A 21,547-nucleotide genomic window follows, 5' to 3' on the forward strand; every position below is an offset into this window, starting at 1 on the left:
GCAATTAAAAAGTATTAAATACACAGTATTTTGTGTTTGGAGGAGGAAGGAAAATCCTGGTATTCAGCTTTCATACAGGTATGGAGAATTTGATCTTTCTCAAAAAGAAATGTGAATACAAAGATAAGCCACTCATTTTCTTTCAGCTGAGAAGCAGCACTTTGGAATTGGGTGAAAATGCATTCAGTGGCAGGACAAATTAATTTGTAGCTGGGATATCCTTCAGCACCACCTCAAGTAGTATTTTCAGGGAATTCAGTGACGTCAGTCAAACTGGTAATGGGGGAGCAGCACAAAAAAAGGTGAAGGAGGAATGTACACATACAGGCACAAATAAGGCATTGACTATTTTTCTCTTTTTTTCTGGCAATCTTTGGAAAACATATCTTCTTCTAGAAAACAAAAGGCTAAAGAGATTCTATGGCAATTCTAGCAACTGGAGTGCATGTCATTACTTACTCATTTAAATGCTGAAATCTTTCTTGCCAGTTAGCAGCTCGTGCTACATTTCCAGTTTTATCAATTAGTTTTATTCCAAAAAACTCCAACATCATTTTGTAAGCCAAAAGGAATCTTCTAATTGCTTCTTTTGTTTTCTTGAATTCCTGATAGACAAAGAATACGTCCAAAATTCTAAGTGGCACTAAAGCAAGTACTTCTGCATTGTGTAAGACAACTCTACATAACAAAAAGTAGTTATATACCAAAATTAATGTCATGGTTTGTATTCAGCTCAATTTGTATTACCTCAATTTCATATGTAGTTAATTCTTTAGCATAAAAGTTCAGACCTTGTTCCCTCAGTGGGAAAAGCCTGTTAAAAGAAGAGGTACATTATAGCTCTGTATATGAACACTTAATCAAATTAATGCTTTAAAACAGAAATAGGTAATAAGAGACCAACCACTGTATGTAAGTGTGGTTATGTTCCAGTTTTTCATAGTCTCCTTTCCATTTATTTAGGACTTCTTCAATATAAACCCCTGCATAAAAATAATTTGAAAACTGTTAGGTAGCCATCAAAACCAGCACTCAGCTACATAAAGTACATACCATGTTAACATAATGATAGAATACATACTTTAATTCTCTTTCAAATACTATGTGAAATAAGATCTACTACAGCTATAAATAAATTAATTTTAATGTAAAATTAATTTAGTTACTAAAACGTAATTAAAAATAAGTTATTTATGAAATGTCAATATAAGAAAACCAACTGACTTATACTGAGTTACTAACAAGCAGAAGTATGTGACAATAACCTTTGTAAAATGTACTTCCCCCAAAGTTCTCATGTCCTATTTCCTTTATCGCACTGGTAATTAACAAATCACTTCCATAAATACTGCTTTGTGAATCACTGCTTTTACTTGACAAAACCCTCTGTCTACCCATCCATCTATCTACCTATCCATCCATCTACCTACCCAATCTACCTATCCATCTATCTATCTATCTGTCTATCCCATCCATCTATCTATCTATCTATCCATGCATCTATCATTTGCAGAACAAAGCCTCAACTCCTTATGAAATCTCCCATAGCAGGAATCTCTCCAGCTGCAAATAATATTATGATTGGGAAATCTTTCTCAATTAGCTGTGGCCAAGCATCACACAGAGACCATGCTCATGAAACGCAGTCATGGGCCAGGGCACTTTTCCAGGTACAGCATAAATACACAAGATACTTAACAGGATGCTCCTTGTTCCCAAACCTGTACAATATCTTTCCATGAATGAGCACTGTGTTGCTCTGTTTCTATTCTGAAACCAACAACAGTTTTAGCACAGCCACACGGCCTCTTCCCAAGCCAAACAGCACAGAAGCAGCCTGAAAAGCCCGAAGTCTCATGTAGATAGTCTCCTATTATACATTTGAGATGTCTCTTCCCTGCAGTGAAAACTTCAAATTGGGTCTCAATGACAAAGGAGAACTCATTGGATACTTTTCCTCAAGAAACCAAGAAAGCAGCCAGTCAAAGGGGCGGCTAAGAACATGGGGTTTCCAGTGCAAGCAAGACTGGAAAGAACCTTGGAAGGAGGACCTTCCACCATCAACACACCGTATCCAACCTATATTTCAAGCATTGAAATAGTTCTGGTGCCTGCAGTATAAGAAGGACATGGAACTGTTGGAGCAAATCCGGAGGAGGGCCATGAAGCTTATAAGAGGACTGGAGCACGGAGCACCTCTCCTACAAACACAGGCTGAGAAAGTTGGGGCTGTTCAGCCTGGAGAAGAGAAGGTTGCATGGAGATCTCATAACAACCTTCTAGAGGTATCTAGAGGTCTACAGGGAAGCAGGAGAGGGACTTTTCATCAGGAACTGTAGTGATAGTACAAGGAATAACAGGTGCAAACTGAAAGAGGGGAAATTAAGGTTAGATATTAGAAAGAAATTCTTAACTGTGAGGGTGGTGAGATGCTGGAAGGGGTTGCCCAGGGAGGCTGTAGATGCCCCAGCCTTGGCAGTGTTCAAGGCCAGGTTGGATAAGGCCTTGAGCAACCTGGTCTAGTGGGAGATGTCCTTAGCCATGGCAGGGGAAATTGGGACCAGATGATCCTTAAGGTCCTTTTCAACCCTTCAGCATGCTATGATTCTACTGGAAAACTTGCTGCTCAATTCCAGCGCAGAGATAAACAGGCCAGCTCTGAGTCAGAACAACACGTTAAATCTGTAGGCCATGGAACTAAACTTCAAATCTAGTATTGCACTAGAACTGTATTTTTTTAAACAACATTCCCCAGTATTTCAGTCCCTTACATGGTAGCTAAGACTCCCTTTGAACACTCTCACAGATCCACAGACTCAAGTCAAGGTGGTGGCTACTCTTTCCCATTCTCAATACAAACTTCTACATAACCAGAGCTCACAGGCACCAAGGATTCAGCCTCCATGGTTTATCAGCTACCTTTGACACTCTTAATTGTGGTTTTCTCCTAAAATATTAAACGTTATTCTTTATAAATTTTAGGACAGGAGTCCTCCTGTAGCTTTCATGACTCTCTCTTCTTTTGGCTAATCCTCTTGAATTTCTCCTTCCTTTTGCACTTTAGAGGACTCCTCCCCCACAACCTTTTCTGGCTTTTACTTTCAGATCCACATGGTCCTCAGGTTCACACAGACCTCACTGTCCTTCTCTTTCTTTCAGTATCTGTTCTCTGTGTATTATTTTCTGAATTTGTTACATCTTTACTGGCAATTCACAGAACTATCTCTTCTTCCAGGCAAGCTAAAAACACAGCATCTGCCTATGGGTATCTAGATAAAGCTCAAGCTGGTTAAAGCAAAGGTCTTATCTTTCTTTCACAACCTGACTTGTTTTCTTACCTGCTGAGGATATTATGACTATTTTGTCTATAAATAGCTCTCATCTTCAACCTTCCTATATGCACATCTTTACATCCTGCCATATAACATTTCTTTCCATCCTGCTTCCTATCAGAACTCTGACATTTTGCATCTCAATATCCTTTTTCCTGATCTTAAAAAGTGCCTTCTTGTCATGCTTACATCTACCCTGAATGCTGCTGGTAAGATCATGTTTTTAGAATGCATCTTTTTATACTGCCTCTTTTTTTCTGCTGGGCATTTTTCCATTGCAAAGCCCTGTTCTGTAACTTCAAAAAAAGAAAACTATACACCTTCACTTCCAAAGCCTTTGTGACCTGTCCCTTACTACCTTATCACAACCCATTTGTTGCTATGAGACTGATCCTGCTTCTGACAGGATCCTGCCTCAGAGGCAGCCTACACATCTCACTCCTTCTGTACTCCAACATGCACTTCGCTATTTCCCACCAAGCTGCTCTCACACTGAGAGGATCTTTCTGCAAACACCTTCAAAGTAACTTGCTCATCATTCTTCTATTACTCTGAAAAGTTTATTTTTGGCCTTCAATTTGTCTTTTTTTGCTAATGGCTAAACTCTCATGTGCCGAGACTCCTGTCTATCATACTAACCAAGGCTGCTTTATTGCCTCCTCCTGCTTCCCCATCTGCCTCCTACCCTCTTGTCTCTCACACATCGACTGCAAACTCTCTAGAGCAGGGTTTGTCATCTTTCAGATTGTCCTGTGTTTGTACAGAATGCTGCATATCAGGTTCCCGCTCCACTACGGGAACAACTAGGGACACAGAAAAATGACTTTATTATTGTTATTGCCATAATCTCACACAAGACTAAAACACATTCTTTTCCCCTTACACAGCTCTAAGGATAACACCCAGGTCCCTGCCACTCCTACTCAAGTAGCAACAATCTGTGCAATATAGTGGAACAGCTTTATCTTTGTTTAATAAAAGGTAGTGCCACTACTGTAAAAATGGTGGTACAAACAACGCCCTGTACTGCATCATACTGAAAATGTCTAAGAAAAGCACCACCTCCCTACAGTGAAAGCTATCTTTGTTTTAAGCATAACCCACTCGTGTTATGAATGTGCTACTCCAACATGGGAGCTTCACGCTGTACAATATATTACTATACACCTTGAATTTGTCAGTGCCACAATTATCACGACTGTTTCAGCTTGCTACTATCATTAATGAGCATTCTTTTGCTATCAGTGTTAATTGTTGCAGATTACTCACCGTCAGGCTTAAATGGGATTTTATTTTTGTAAAACCGGAGATTGCACAAGTCATTTTGATATCGAAGATCTTTAAAATTCTGCTAAAAGAAAGGAAATAGGACATTATTAGCCTACAAAAACCTATCAAGACTATCCAGAAAGTGACACTGTGCTCTTTGAATAATTTAAGGACAGAAAAATTTTGGAGTTTTAGTAACCACAGAGTTTTACTCATGCACTTAAAGACTGAGATTAAGGATCAGCAAGTTCTTTCTGGCTAGTACCTTCTACTGAGGCAGCAGCAAGCATAGCAGCACCTTTACTTCAGTCTCAAGGAACTTGAGAGACAAATAATAAGTCATCCAAACTTCTATCATCTACCCTCCTTAACATTCAAGGCACAAGCCTTTTCCTGGGCTCCTACCGCTGTTCCCATGCTTACACATCTTATGTGTTGGCGCTTATGCTCAGGATGAAAAGACATTGCACAGTTTTGCTCCTCTCCCACCAGCATACGCTGGGCCTCTATACCAGCTTTTTGATTCCCATTTCTTATATTTATTAGGCAACACAAAGGTTTAGGAATGTTTGGGTTATATGCTGCCTTCTGCTAAAGAGGCAATTTAAACCCCTAAAATATTCTTACTGGGTACTGGTGTCGGTACTTGTATAAATCTCTTGCTGCGTAGAAGCTTCTCTTTGGCTTGGCTGTCAGCTCAGTTCCATCACCATTCTGAAACAGTCAGAAAGCAGATAACCATCATACACAAACACACTAAATAGTGAATTTGTGTAATATTAAAATAATTACTTTTCATTATGGATTTCAGCAATGTAAACAAATGCAAGTGCATGTATTTGCCGTCTGTTTGGTCAAACACTGAAAATCTCCCTACTCAATACTTTACACTTTAAAGTGTAAACACCACACACTTTAAACCTAAATTAAAAAATTTAATACAAAATACAAAAGCAAGACTATGAAATATCCTTCCAACAAGGCTGAATCAGAATTAAATCAACAGGTTGACTGTAATTTCCAAATGCAAGACTTCAAACTAACCTAGCAAGTGCTAGTACAAGATGAAATAAGTAACTGAACATGCAGAGACACTACTAGTTTTGAACAGGAAATCATACTATTTGTCATGTGTACATAGACTTACTTGCTATTATTGCACCCTGTGGAAGAAATGAAGAGTCACTGAAAAAAATTAATTCCACTCCTTGCAACACACATGCAATAGGTTAAAGTCAAGCCTAAAAAGGGAACTTCCCTTTGGCTGCACTGGGCATTTGCCTTTATTGTTGCCCGTTCCATGGCTTATCAATTCCACATTAATGACAAACAAACATCTTTTTCCATTCTTCCTTTCGAAAGACCAGCTTTGACCTACCTTCAGGCAAAGTAAGCTTGCTCGAACAAGCAACACCCTTTGACACTCAGTTATTTAGCAGTAGTATTACCAGGTATCAAGCAGAAAAGGAAAGATGCTTATGCTTATTTAATTTTGCACATTTCTGAACCAAATATAAACACCATACATCTAGCAAGCTACAAAAACCGACCCAGCTGGTCCACCCTGCATTGAGTTCTAAGTAGCATAAAATTACTGTCAAAGATACACTTTATTTCTTTTGCGTCGGCATTTCCAAAGCTCCCTACAGAACAGAAACTTGCTCTAAAAATTCCTCACACCCTCCAAGGAGTCACAAATCCACTGCCACATACGATCCAATACTCAGATTTATATCCAGTTTAATTAAGAGGCCAAGTTACATACTACATTTAAGTCAGAACCTTCCCTGGAAAACAGCAGCAGCGGGAGTGACAACGACTTCAAGGCCTCAGTTTTCTCCGAGTGGGGATAAAAACGGGCGCATCCCCACTGGAGATGCACAGCTGGGTTATCTATCCCCAGCCGCTCCGTGCGATGGGCAGGTCCCGGGGCTCGCCAGTGCCGCAGGGCGGGGAAGACCGGGGCTGCCCGGCCCGGGGCTCGGCTCGGCTCGGCTCGGCCCGGCCCAGCCCCGCCCGTTCTCCGGCCCCGGGGCTCGGTACCGGGGCTGCCCGGCCCGGGAGCTCGGCTTGGCTCCGCCCGGCCCCGCCGCCCCCCGTTCCGGCCGCAGGGCCCCGGGCAGGCGGGGCGGGGGCGCCCGGCGCTGACGGTACCTGCTCGGGGCCGGCGGCGTCCGGCTCTGCCTGCTCCCCGTCCTCCGGCGGGGGCGGCGGGGGCTCCCGGGGCCGGCAGTCGGCGGCGGGCGGCTCGGCCGGCTCTTCCCCGCCTCCCGCGGCGGCGCACACCCCCTCCTGCCGCCGCGGCTCCGCCGCCTCGGGCTCCGAGTCGGTCTCCCAGGTGGAATCGCAGTCCTCCACCGTGGTGGGCTCCTTGAAGCTGACCCCGCTCAGCAGGCTGCCCATCGGCCCGGAGGCCGCGGAGGCCGAGGGCTGGGAGCGGCCGCGGGCTGCCTACGGCTGCGGCATGGCGGGGCGGGGCGGCGGCGGCCGGGGCTGCTCCCCCGCCCGGCCCCAGCCCACGGACACGCGCGGGGCGGAGCTGGAGGCGCCGGGATTTCCACAGGAGACACGCGCGCCCAGCCCTGGCGGCGGGCGCCGGGCACCGGGCAGGGCCGGGCACCGCGGGACGGGCGGGGCCACCCAGCGTCGCCCCGGCACCGGGACACCCGCACCCGGAGAGAGCGCGGGAGTCTCCCTCCGGGAGGTGCGCCCTGCGGGGAGTTCTCTTCGCGGTGTCTCCTGAGGGTTGTGAGGAAAGCAAGTGAGTGCGGGTGTTCATCGAGAAGAGCGGGGATGGCGGCTGCCCCAGAGCAGTGGGGGGGGGAAGAGGTGCTTGTTCGGTGATAGAAGCAGTCGTGTTACCTGCAGTGTGCGAGCACCGGCTGTCCAGTGGACACGGGAAGGGTTGCGGTGAGGTGGACATCAAGAAACACACACGTGCCACAGAGGGCAGGAATTGGAGGGGAGGCAATACTGTGGTAACCAGCCAATTTCAGGTGTTCCTGAGAGTTTGGGGATAAAAGTGACATGATGTTCGGGGATGGATTTGTCAGTAGCAGTGGCAGTGTATTTTGTATGTGGCTAATGCATGCCTTTGGGACAGAAACACTGCCTGAAGACCTGATGAGCTAAAGGCTTAGCACATTGTTCTAGTGTCTGCTCTTGCCCTCCTGATTAAAAATGTGTTCCTCATTTCTAACCAGGATTGTCAGGCTTTAGTTCACACTCAGGAATTTCTGCCTTTTCCTTGAAGACCATTATGTGATGTCTGGTGACTGCTCCTAAAGATGTGTATTATCATCAAGTCATCTCAGTCCTCTTCTTGGTAAACCAAACAGGTTGAGCTTCTTCAGCTTCTCGCCATAAATTACCTTTCACATTCCCTCACTCGTTTTTGTGCAGTTTTTTCTGCTGTTGCTTGGAAATGTTTTAGCATCCTCTTCAAGTGCAGGTACCAGCATTTTAACTGGATGTCAGGATCAGCAGTGTAGAGGTGATTTCATCTATAAATCCTTGTTTCCCCATCCACTCTATAAACTGAAAGTTCATTTTAATTCAAGTTGCCACATTGTCATGCTTAGATGTACTCAATGTCACTCTCACACATAACCCTCCTTCAGATTCATTTGAAGTGTATGAGCTGTGCATACTGACGCTGAGAACAAGAAATTACTGGGAATGCCCTGGTTTGTCAGACCTTGTTTCAGCAAACGTATTTGGAGATGCAGCTCACCTGGATGCAGCCACAGCTGTGTGGTTGAGCTGTGAGTCTGTCATATAGTTCAGTCTGCCTCTAGTGCCCATGCCTCTGCTACCTTCCACCATCACCTGCCTTGCCCTTCTCCTCCTCCTCTTCATGGAGATTAATGAAGCCCATTCAGCCTTTCCAACACCCCTTAGTCACCATCATGCCAGCTGCTGCGCTCCTTAGGATCCAGCTACTCCCACTCAGTCCAAGATCAAAGCTGATGACCCAAGCCAAGAAACCCCTCAACCCCCAACCCTGTAGGTGTTCAAGGTCTACTGGAACTTCTTTGAAATGTGATATTCAGGAAGGTCCAGCCTTGGTCTTGACAGTGTACATTGTTTTAATAAGGAATAAAAAATCCCCATCAAGAAAGCACAAGAAAGATTGTAAGAGGGCAAGCAGTAAGGCTGGATGCTAGAACTGCAGTTGGGGGAACAGAATCCTTTATCAAACTCACGTCTCACATTGTTTGATAGTTCCTTCTTCTTTGACCTTATTTGGAGGAAAGGCAGATTTGTTTCCTGCTTCTGCAGCATCTCCTCCGACGTTGTTGGCATAGTTTGGAGGAACTGACTTAAGAAATTCTGATGTCTGGAACACATTTGTCTTTACCTGCTGACTAGCTACTCCCATGGACCAACATCAACCAGAACAGACCAGCTTTGATTCCTCTCCCTGCTACAGCTTTTGTCAATGCTCCCTCACACTGATTCTGTTTATACTAGGGACAGTAGAGCCTCAAAAGCATGCCTTGAGCATGCATCAAAAAATCAGGTGCAGGTTTTGATGATATTCAGTTTGCATGGCAATTAATCTCACAAACTAAAGATCTTCGTGAAAGAAAGCTCAATTTCTTGTGCAAATAACTGCACCTTATAATAGAAAACTTGGTTTACCTGAAGAGCAAAGCTGTCAGCCAAGTCTCAAAGCTGCCAGCCAAATCTCATCACAGAACTTTAGGTGGATTTTTAAAAGATCTGGATCTCAGAGCACTTGTAAGAACTGGGAGTCAAATCAACTGGTGGAAGAGCTCACCAAGCCACTCTCCATCATTTATCATCAATCCTGGTTAACTGGGGAGGTCCCAGATGACTGGAGGTTGGCCTGTGTGATGCCCATCTACAGGAAGGGTTGGAAGGAAGATCCTGGGAACTACATGCCTGTCAGCCTGACCTCAGTGCCAGGGAAGGTTACAGAGCAGTTTATCTTGAGTGTCATCACATAGCATGTACAGGACGACCAGGGGATCAGGCCCAGGTCAGCATGGGTTTAGAAAAGGCAGGTCCTGCTTGACTAACCTGACCTTGTTTTATGACCAGGTGACCCACGTAGTGATGAAGGCTGTGGATGGAGTCTACCTGGACTTCAGTAGAGCCATAAATACTGTCTCCCACAGCATTCTCCTGGAGAAGCTGGCAGCCCGTGGCTTGGACAAGTGTACTACTCTTCACTGGGTCAAAAACTGGCTTGAACTTGATGATCTTGGGGATCTTTTTACACTTAATAGTTCTCTGATGCTGTGAATTGACTTGGCATTGCTATGGGAAACCAGTGCCAAAAGCAGGAGACTGCTTTGACTTACGGTAGTCTCTGCTGCTGAAGGGATGTGATGGAATTTCCTGAAGTACTGGAACATATTTTTGAAGTTTCTTAAGGGTCGGTAACTAATTATACCATATTGCTTGCAATCTACGCAAGAAGTGGCAGAAATGAGGCCAGCTGAAACCTAATCCATTGGTGCTGGTGCAGGGTGGTTCAGGCTTTCTTGGCCAACCAGAAATGTTGTATGCTTTAGTCACTGCTTTAAAGGAGCTTATCATCAGCAGGTAGACTAGAAGTAGTCTCAAATTAGAAACTGAATTAACTGATTGTTGGTATGGAACTTTAAAAAAAGGCAGTGGCACCAATGATGCAAGCCTTCACTGTGTCTCAAACACCCATACAAATAATTTCAGTTTTAGCTGGGGTCAGCTCTTATGCAGTTGGTTTTCACCCTTTATCTTATCATTGGGCAGTGGCCAATTTTGCTCAGGAAAGGAAGATTAAACAGCTCTTATGAATATCAACATGCAGCAAGAAGTGCTAGTTAGACATCTATGGGGCATCTGCTTTGTGCCTATTGAGACCTGTCAGCGCTCTTGTGCAGCTGAATGAGGAATGAAGAGTTCCTCCCCTGAAAATGTAATCTGTTTTTGTCTTCAGTTACTTGCAACTCTTTCAGCTGCCCAGAAGGACACAGGTTGGACATTTTGGGATAAGAATACTCTAAACTTTGGATGTGGTGGGGTAGGTCTGTCTTTTGTCAGGTGTGTGCATTTTTCCCATGAACAATGTCTACTTTCACAGTTGCAGCTGTGAACTAGTTCTCGTGAATTAGAAGCGGTCAGGATTCATGCAGAGGCTCTAGCACCTTACATAGCTTCTTAGGGTGGTATTTGAGAGCTTGAACAGATTCCCACAAAATGTATCTTAATTTAAAAAAAAAATTCAGTTATCTCACAGTCATAACTGGTAGTCATTTTTGCAAAGGTAGTGAATTTTTGGCACTTGAGTTCACCGAAGTATTCCTGTGCAACAGAAAATGACTAAGTGCTAAAGCCAAGATGACCTGATCAATCAAATAGTCTGACTGTCACATAACACAGGCCAGAGGTGAAGAACAACAGAAGACCTAGGGGACTGCAAACCACTGTACATCAAATACAGACTTTCATAATGCTTATAGAAAGATAAGCACTTAACTTCTGATTATGTACACTTATATACATTTTAAACAGCATGGATTAATCAAAACAACTTTTTTTTCTTACATGAGGTCATTGTTTTATAAAGACTTCAAAGTGGAAACCACATTGCTTTCTCAAAGGTAATGCTGCATGTATATCTTCTGATAACTGTAAAAAGATTATTAAAAATTAAAAATGAGGTAATTGTAATACTTTATCATTATCTTGGGAGGATGCTTTGAATAGGATACCAGAGAGGTCAATTAACAACTGTGGAGAGACTTACCAACCTAATATTAAGGTGATATAAAGCTGGTAGGGATTATGCATCCTTAGAGGATATAGTAGACTACAAAACCACTTTGATAAATGACAGAGGAGGGTAAAATAAATAACGTTGCTAAAATGAAATTTAGTTGAGATAATGTAAAGTGATTCACAGTGGATACTTAAACATACAAAGGTACATTTAGAAAATGCAGAAAGGCAGCAATACAACAGAAATATCTGGGAGCTACAGTATTATTTACGTACATTCAGGCAAGCGTCCGAAGTCATACAGGTATGACAATGTTTTGTATGCAATAGCTGTGGCTGACTGGTATTTTAGTGGTGTTTGTAACCTCATTGGCTTATTTTTGACTATGGTGAATTTTAATTCTCTTCTTCAGTTCAGTAATGCCCCAGATTGCTAAATGCCAAGCTTGATGTAGTAGCTGTAGAAGGTGAATCTAATTTATAAAGTTCTCCATAATTTCTCTCTAGTGAATGTCATTGGAAATGATTAACTAACTGTAAACTCAGAAGTCAGGTTGCATATTTGCCTAAATTTGTTTCTGTTGAAATCTGAAATTAATTTGCAGAGAAGAAAAGGCTTCACATAAATCATGCTGGACATGACAGATCAGTGTATTAAGCTCACTAAAGCCAGTGGAAGTTCTTCCAGTTTTTGCTGGATTATGATTTCAACCCTGAACACCTTAACTAAAGCCCTGTTTACTGGAGTGTCTTGCACTAAGGGTCTGTAAAAGGTTACAGCCAAAGGAGTGTTTCACTTTAAGATTATCTGTGTAGGTGGTCAGAGAAGTAGTCTCAGTCTAGTCCTTAAGCCTTAAGATTCTGCTTGTTTTCCTCCCAGACTGGCCTTTCAAACACAGTATAAGACTGCAGCCAGTTTCTTGAGAGCAAATTGATCCAGTTGTAGGATGCAACATGGTCTAAATGAGATGCTGTGCAGCAACCCCTGATTTATAGCTAGGATCCTGCACCATCCTTGTGATGGGCTAAAGCCAGTTGCCTGGGTTGGCACACTCAGCTTTCCTGCTGTGAGGCTTGTCTACAGTGCATCATCAGGTCAGCTGCCTGACATCACTGACAAGAAATAACATTTATTAACCAGAAATTCACACAGGGTTAAGTGATATCATTAGTTTTGCCGAAGGGTTCCTGGACTGCACCTGGCAAGCTACTAATTTTGGCAATGGAACCTAGAAAGACAAACAGAGTGTGATTCAGAAGCCCAAATGTGGCATCCAAGTGCCCTTGGAGATCCCTCAGTGTATCCGTGTTCTGCTGCAGAAGCGCACTGGTGCTCTATAGGCTCGGGAGGTCCCATGGTGTAGCTGCCAGCCCCATAAAGATGTATTGGCTACTCTAGGTCATCTCTAAGGGAATGATGCACCTACGAGGTCTATGCTTATCACATACAGGCATAGGCCAACTAAGCCTGGTTAGTTGGACTGTATTGACCACAGCTATGTTTATCTAATGGACTATTTCACCCCTAGTTAGCTTTTGGCATACATCCCTATGTAAACAACTAAATTTAGGTGTTTTCACAAACTCAATCCTGCCCCTAATCTCCCTGGGCATCCATATTCAGTTGGGAAGGTATACTACAGACTGCTTTCAGCCATAGATATGTAAATGGACATTTCTGACCTGACAGCACACAGGATCTCCTGTCTTCAACTTCCAGAATTTCTTAACGAGGCACTTTCTACCTGTGCCAGATGTAGGACCTGATTAAGTGTACTCAGAGTAGGCCCAACCCACCCAAAACTATGTGATTCTCTTCTCTGAGACAAGAAACAGAGACACAGACTGATATCTTTCTGGAGCCTGAGCAGGCTTCTCATTTGGGGAATTTGTATGTCCTGAGGTATCTAACATGTAGATGCCTAAGCCTGAACTAATCACACTGTGGTCCTTGTGTAGTCAATAGAGGAAAAATGGGTACCTCCAAAGGATAATCCATATCATCCTAAAACAGGCATTTTAAATACGTAAGCTAAATCACTAGAGAGTTTTTTGTATCTACTGATTATAAAGGAAGTCAAGGTCTAGTCAAATTCAGGTTTAGACATCATACTTTTAAACTGCAAAAATTACATTACATGACCCAGTCCCACACTCCTGAGGATTTCTGAAACTACTAAATTTTGAACAGAATACCCAGCTTCCATAGGAACAGAGAGGGCACCCAACTGAGCTGGTGGTGAGCATCCCTTTCCCTGGCATACCATGTATTACACTTCCAGTGAGAGGCTGAGGACCCTTGCGTCAGAGTATCTGTTGCCAAATGTGTAGAACTCAAAAGCTCAAATCTTTTCAGAAAGAGATAGGGCTTTAACTTTCCTGTCACATCCTATTGAATTTCTTATACATAAGATCAAAAAGATATGGAGATGAACAAGAAAATTGCCTCTTCCCTGGTGTCTGAATGAATAGCCAGTCTTTGGCTCTATGACCAGCAGAGAAGTATGAAAGGGTAGAAGGAGATCATGGCATCATACAACTCCAGTATGTCATTTTCTGTGCTCTGTATCCTCACGTAAACACAGCAGAAATTATGCAGAGCCCCTTTCCCATCCATCATGAGTAGGCAATACTGAATCCTGTTCTATTCTGCTTGCATTAAAAGGCCTTACTTTAAGGTGACATAAAGTCAGAACATCTCCTGTGGGTGCAGCCAAGCGGTACCAACATAGAACCATCACCAGTTTGGCCTCCCTCTGCCAGCTGAATGAGGAGCATACACAAGCAGTAATACTTCTGTTTGACTAGACTAGGAGCTCATGCTGTCCCTGTAAAAGATATTGCCAAGAAACCACTATTTCAAGACCACAGACTCTGCTCGTTCTTTGTTAGCTGAGTTTTTATGTGACTGTGAATTTATGTAGTCAGGATGGTGCAGCATAGCTATTTCAAAGATCTAATTGACGTCAAGACTGATGTGATTCATGGGAGTCTTAGGATCCCTACCAGTGAAAAAAGTCCATGTTAAATGATATGCATTTGTGCAGTTTTGTAGTTTGCTTTTTGGTGGATGATTTTGGATTTCATACACTTCATCAAGGATAATTTGAAAGTGCCTAAAATCACTGGTCTTTGACAAACTCCTCAGCAGTTAATTCCAGCCAGAGGCTGGCACAAAGCCAGATTACACAAGTGGGACAACTGCAGGCAGTGACTCTGCCACCACCTGCTTTTCTTCCGTTTCCATATCATGCCTTGTATGTCATCTGTAGAAAACCTATATAAATACATAAACTGGGGAACAAGTTCACCAGGGAAGCCATTTTTAATTAGGTCACTGATGCTCCACAGGGTTTTTAGCTGTAATTAATGCAAACATGCATAGACTGAGATACAAAAGCAAGAAAACAAACACAACAAGAAACAGAAACCACCAACAGTGCCCGTTTTCATGTACTTTTCACAGGCCCAGTGATTTTTACAACTATTTGGGCTAGTTCACTTAGTTAAACTGTTCCGTACAGCTTTAAAACACAGGTCCACATCAGCCCTGCCTGTTACTCTTTGATGGCACCTCTAAGCAACCCTTCCCCAAGCCTGCCAATCTCTGTGTGACTGCAGGATGGGCAGGCTGGAGGGAGATGACTGCAGAATTGAAGAATCCAATTGCTTTGGAGTGATGAGGAATAAGACATGGCCTACAGTCTGTGATTCGAGATGAGACTGAAGCATGTGATACTTCACACAATGTGAGATTCAAAGAAAACTCTGTCTGCAGTTGGTGCACACATATTCTGGAATGAAAGGAGTGATTTTGTTTTTAATCTATCTTGTTGCCCCTGTAATATTCCCTATCACAGACTTCCTTAGATCACCACAGGACAGCCTCATCATAATGCTATTGTGTTCTTCAGTTCTGAAGAAAATGTTAGTAGAGCCTGCAAAAGCTTCTCCCCCTTTACCTCTGTGGTGCCACCAGTACAGGATGGTAAGTTCAAACAGACGAAATTCTGCTTCCAGTGACATGGGAGAGCTGAGAAGGTATAGGGATGATCTTTTCCTGATATGGTGAATCTGAGTTATGTGGTAATAAATAACGATAACAAATGTTCACTTTAGGAATCTGATGCAATGAACAACATTATCTGAACACAGTGAGCACGTGCAGTACTCCAGAATTAGCCCATTTCATTTTGTAACATGCCCTGTTACAGCGTGAAGCCGCCTAGCAGCTGGAATACAAGCAGCCTTTGATGTGCTCAGGAAAGAGGTTGCTATACTTTCATATTGTTTTTTGACCAGGCTGAATGAACCAGTGGCATCCAAATGGGCTGCATTAAGAGATGAGTAAATAAGCACATCATTGTCCTTTTGGATGTGGCAAAGTGGGTCAGCAAAATATTGGTGGTCATGTGCTAAAATACAATGGGTGCTTTTTACTTCTTCATTACATCATAACCAGGGGTTTGCTTGCAGCTGTGTTTGGGAGGAGTAAATTTTTTTCTAAAAAAAAACCCACCTAAGTGAGCTGGGAAATTCCAATATTAGGAGATGAACAAGGAACTAAAAATTACACGTTAATCAATAACATTGTTAAGAAATACTAAGACTAAAAAAAGCCCACGTTGTCACCATAATTACAGATAAATTCAGAACTAACAGTGGATAAAGCTGTTAAGATACTTTGTCAAACAAAGGTCATTACAAAGCAAAACACACACCAGGACGCAGGCAAAAGAGCACAGCCAAATCCAGACTCAGGAGGCAGACCTGAGGACAGACACTAAAGTAAAGGACTGATCCAGACTAGGGATGGGAAGTAAGGAACAGTTTCCTTGGGGGGTAAATGCAGCTTGCTCAGGGGACAGAAGGATCCTTACCAAGAGGCTAAGAACAACTAAATAATACACTTGCATCATCACTGTCATAGCCAAAAAAAATTCCCACACTAGTCCTACAACAAATGTATAGCTAAAAAGAGGCAATTTTTCTTCTTGATATTAATATTGAAAAGGACAAAACCCAATTGTTTTTTCTTAACGCCATTAAAGCAATTCCTGGCATTTTCTGGCTTGTGGTGTTTGTGGTAGTGTTTCTTTGTAGTTTAGAGGCTACAGGTTAAGATCAGGAGATAATGTTAACACTGTATGGGACACAGGAGAAAAAATGCATGATGCATGTTTGTGCTCATTAAATGAATTCTTCAAAAGAATCAGAATAAAACAGAAAATAAAGATTGCTTGCCTTGCATGAGTAACAATATTGAGCGCTCTAGATTTTTTTGGGGGGAGGAGCTGGCTGAAACTCTGACACAAAGAATTCACTTTCATGCAGGTGCTTGCTGTTTCTAGAATGCAATGATCATCTCCCTGTTCTGCTTCAGATGAAAACAACTATTCATTTCTGTATTACATTTCTATGAAATTTGTCACCCTCTAACACCACTCACAGTCGTTCTTAAGCAGGGAAACACTTGACAGGTCTGAGGGCGTGCCAGAGTGAAAAATAAGGCACCTGCGGTAATGTAAACATTGTGTTAGGGCTAAAAAGATAGAATAGGAACAGCCCTTTTCAGCACTGTCGGTTTGAGTAGACACAGCGGTGGGAGCGTATCTAACTGCTTTGGTGTGTTCTTTCATTTACATTACAAAGGAATGTTTTTGGCAGGAAGTCAGTGTAAGCAGCATTCATTATTCCTTTAAGGGGCTTGATAATTCAGTATGTTAATACGCTGCAGGCTATCAATGCTGTTAACCATCCACCAAGACATAAATTAAACTTTGTTCCAGCGTCAGTATTTTTGTATGCAGTCCTGAGATTAAATGGGACTGGAGATCTGACCATGGGGAGAAAACCAGTGATGGTTGATATGTTTGTAAGACATTTTGGGCCAGGCAAAAAGCACCAGGACCTGAATAAAACATGTGAAAGTAGTCATCATTAGCACACTGGGTATGAAAATGACAGAAAATAAGACAAGTGACTCAATTGGACAAAAAAAACTCCAAACCAACCCTCAAGTATATCTATGAAGTCTGGATCAGATATGGAAAGAAGAAACGGGCTTCTCATGCAGCTTTGGGTATCTCTAAATAGTTGCTCAGAGTGCCCTTACGGCCAGGGGAGAAAAAGTGGAACTTTAGGTCAAGAATCATTTAATCCAAAAAGAGACATTTAAACTAGGTCCGATGAAGTACCTCTGCCTACTTTATAAAGGGAGAGCAGCTGACTTACCTGCATGTAGACACCAACTCTGAAGATATCTAAAGTTACTGAAGACATATTTCAGTACCTAGACACATTTTATTTACATGAGCTTATTCTGCTTGGACATCTGATGAATGACTGACAAACTCAGCTGCTTTAAAGGACTCTTGCAAAGCTTGGTCCTTCAGGAGAGCAGCTCCACACTGCAGTGGTGTTACGTGGAAGTCATAGCACAACTGTCAGCACCCAACTTTTCTGAAATGAAATAGCTGATGAGTCTCCACAGACTTGCTCTATGGGGAATGAAGAAAGAGGAAGACTGCCATAGCAAGAGATTCACAACTGTAATCTGACATTGGTGCTTTGAGGCTGCATCTATATTACTGTTTTAGCCTGGATCAGAAGAGATCTTCTAAAGCCAAGTTCCCAATCCTTCCACCTTCTGGGCTTTGGTTTATATTATTCATTTACACAGTCTCTGAGAACATGAACTTTATTTTTTTTTTAGATATAATAAATATATAAATAAACTGGAAGATGGAATCCAGGAGTGTACCCAATACACTCCAGATGCAATGCGTATTCAGTCCATAGGACCAGATTAGGACTATTCTGAAGAAAAAAAAAAATCACAGTTTTATAGTGTTGTGTCAGGTTCTCAGCACTGACTGTTTTGCTCTTCACATCTGCCACCGGTTTGCACTACCTGCTAATGTGTCTTCCAGGAGGAAGAGTCCCTTGCTCCATTAACCACTAGAGGAGTTTAGGAAGATGAGATAGCTAAATTAGTGTGCTAAAAAGTGAATGAAACGAATAACTGCCAAATGGACGGTGGGCTAGCTTTCAAAAATTCAGTATTTTAACAAAGGAAACATCCATTAATCAAAGGTAGAAACAAGTCTGGCACAAGGCATGAGGTAGTGAATTAACTGAGGTTGTAAAATACCTGTTGATTACCTCTATCTGTCTGATATGGCTGGTAAATTAAAAATACAAATTGAGCTTTTGTTTATAGCAGTAGCTCCAGGACTTCATCCAAGCATAAATTGTAGTAAACTAACCGAGACAGTATTACCTACCAGTTAACATGGCTGCAAAAGAACAAGGCAAACTGCAAAACAAAGCACCAAGACCATTTCTAGCAGTACTGACCTTGCTGTCTTATACATTGATTGGAATCCCTTAAAGTTTTACCTGCTCGAAGTGGAGCCTTTCTTATAAGCCACAGTTTCTTCAGGGGTATACCTACTGTGGCTTAGACTTATGCATGGTCACAGTCCCTTCAGAAGAAACCTGCTCCAACCTGTACTTGTGGCAGCAGTCCCTCCAGGGGTGTACCTTCTCTGTTGTGGGCTTATCCATGGCCACATGCTTTGAGGTGTTCCAGCATGACCTCTTGTACTGCTACCAATGCTTCAAAGTGTACCTGCTGCGGCCACCCAGGATCAGCTGCTTCGGGGCAGACCTCTGTGTCACATCTAGCTGCCCATACAAAAAGACAAAATCAGGTTCACAGCCCATATCTGTATGAGAGCTCTGATTGTGTAGGGAGGTTCAAGAAATACTTTAAGAAAGATATACTTTAAGAAAGAAATCTTGAAGGAGCAGGAGAGGCCTTCCCTGTGTACTGAAAGATGAGCTAGTGAGGAATACAACTTGTCTGGCTGAGCAGGGAACTTTCATAGGAACTCAGGGAAAAAAAGAGGGTGTATCACCTTTGAAGAAAGAGGCAGGCAACTCAGGAAAGACATGCAGAAAGAAAATTAGAGAGGCAAAAGCTCTGTTAGAACTTAATCTGACCACTTCTGTAAAGGATAATGAAAAGTATTTTTACAAGCACATTAATTGTAAAAGGAGGGGCAAGGAAAACCTTCATTCTTTATTGGACACAGGAGGCAATATAGTCACCAAAAGAACGAGCAAAAGGCTGAGGTACTTAGCACCTTCTTTGCCTCGGTCTTCAAGAGTAAGACTGGTTATCCTCAGGATAACCAGCCTCCTGAGCTGGCAGACAGGGACGGGGAGGAGAATAGACCTGTAATCCAGGAGGAAGCAGTTAGTGACCTGCTGAGCCACTTAGATGCTCACAAGTCTGTGGGACCTGCTTGACTAATCTGATTTCCTTCTATGACCAGGTCATCTACCTCGTGGATAAGGGAAAGGCTGTGGATGTAGTAGATGTAGTCTACCTGGACTTCAGCAAAGCCTTTGACACCATCTCCCATGGCATTCTCCTGGAAAAGCTGACAGCCCACAGCTTGGACAGGTGCACTCTTCACTGGGTAAAGAACTGGCTGGATGGCCAGGCCTAGAGAGTGCTGGTGAACGGTGCTGCATCCAGTTGGCCTCTGGTCACTAGTGGTGTCCCCCAGGGATCAGTGTTGGGCCCAGTGCTGTTGAATATCTTTACTGATGATCTGGATGTGAGGATTGAGTGTACCATTAGCAAATTTGCAGATGACACCAAGTTGGGTCAGAGTGTCGATCTTGGTTGGAGGGTAGGGAGACTCTGCAGAAGGACCTGGACAGGCTGGATAGATGGGCTGAGACCACTGGCACAAGGTTCAACAGGACCAAGTGCCGTGTCCTACACTTTGGCCACAACAGCCCCATGCAGCACTACAGGCTTGGGGCAGAGTGGCTGGAAACTGGCCCAGCAGAAAAGGACCTGGGAATGCTGGTCAACAGCCACTGAACATGAGCCAGCAGTTCAGCCAGGTGGCAAAGATGGCCTGTATCAGGAATAGTGTGGCCAGCAGGACCAGGGAAGCAGGACGCTGTACTCACCTCTGCTGAGGCCGTACCTCGAGTACTGTGTCCATTTCTGGACTCCTCAATTCAGGAAGGATATTGAGGTGCTGGAGTGTGTCTGGAGAAGGGCAATGAAGCTGGTGAAGGTGGGGGGTGTAAGTCTGTGAGGAGAGGCTGAGGGAGCTGGGGTTGTTTAGCCTGGAGAAAAGGAGGCTCAGGGGGACCTTATTGCTCTCCACAACTACCTGGAAGGGGGTTGTAGCCAGGTGGGGGTCGGCCTCTTCTCCCAGGCAACCAGCAATAGGACAAGAGGAGGTAGTCTTAAGCTGCTTCAGGGGAGGTTGAGGTTGGACAGTAGGAAAAAATTCTTTGCAGAAAGGGTTATTAGATATTGGAATGTGCTACCCAGGGAGGTGATGGAATGATCATTCCTGGAGGTGTTTAAGAAACATGTCTAGTTGACATGTTGGTGTTCAGTAATAAGTTGGACTCAGTGATCTCAGAGGTCTTTTCCAAGCTCATTGACTCTGTGATTCTGTGAAACCCATAAGATAGAAACATTCTAGCCTGGAGGAGAAGAAGGAGGTGCCATTCTTCACTCTCACCACAAAGCAGCTCCTAGAGGAGAGGAAGAAAGTGTAACTGCTGCTGTCTCTATAAAATGGTTCTCCAGAAACTGGGAGGCAGTGATGCAAGGGCCAAATACCAGACTTGGCTCCAGGACAGTGCTTTTATCATAGGTTTCTCAGGTAAGTCGAAACAAAATGATAAAAAACACAGGAAGCAGCAAAAGCCAAATGGAGCCATTAACAAGCTCTGGAATCCAATGTACAGCGACAAAGGGCAAAAGTAATGGAGCAGGTAGGGGGCTAATAAGCCATCACTGAGGCTAACAACACCAAGTACCAGCCTGCCAAGTAACAGCTCAATATTTATAACAGCTGTAAACTCAGTCTAGCACACCCTGATCAAACCTGTCATCTTGAACCCCTTGAGCTCTCAGGTGCCAAAAAGGACTGTGGTGGGTTGGCCCTGGCCAGCAGTCAGACACTCACATAGCTGCTTGCTCCCTGTGTTCCCCGCTCCAGTGGAACACAGGGAGAAAACAGGAAGAACAGAACTGAGACAACTTGTGGACTGAGATAAAGATGGTTTAAAAGGTAAAGGAAAAAGAAAAAACCCAAGTAAACCAAAGGAAGTTAGTCTCTCACCACCTGCCGTGGGCAGACTGATACGCAGCCAGTCTCTGAACACTG

General features: G+C 43.4%; 1 protein-coding gene across 4 annotated transcripts in view; it reads right to left on the bottom strand.

Moving 5' to 3' along the window:
* OGFRL1 (opioid growth factor receptor like 1) overlaps window positions 1–21,547 on the bottom strand; it is a 91,551-nt gene that overhangs the window by 8,630 nt on the left and 61,374 nt on the right. The window contains exons 1-7 of one of the 4 annotated variants that reach the window (XM_051777732.1): window positions 16,055–18,265; window positions 6,756–15,127; window positions 5,229–5,315; window positions 4,602–4,683; window positions 905–983; window positions 748–814; window positions 460–605 (exon numbers count right to left, since the gene is read on the bottom strand). In XM_051777732.1, the coding sequence (XP_051633692.1) occupies window positions 460–605; window positions 748–814; window positions 905–983; window positions 4,602–4,683; window positions 5,229–5,315; window positions 6,756–7,004 (710 nt within the window). In that variant the 5' untranslated portion in view covers window positions 7,005–15,127; window positions 16,055–18,265. Of the gene's footprint in view, window positions 1–459; window positions 606–747; window positions 815–904; window positions 984–4,601; window positions 4,684–5,228; window positions 5,316–6,755; window positions 18,266–21,547 lie in introns of those variants that run through there. The other 3 variants (XM_051777731.1, XM_051777733.1, XM_051777730.1) reach the window with 3 other exon arrangements.

The sequence above is a fragment of the Manacus candei genome, unplaced genomic scaffold (assembly GCF_025592945.1).
Source record: "Manacus candei isolate 608988 ecotype Guabito, Panama unplaced genomic scaffold, ASM2559294v1 h1tg000011l, whole genome shotgun sequence".
Classification (NCBI taxonomy): Eukaryota; Metazoa; Chordata; class Aves; order Passeriformes; family Pipridae; genus Manacus; species Manacus candei.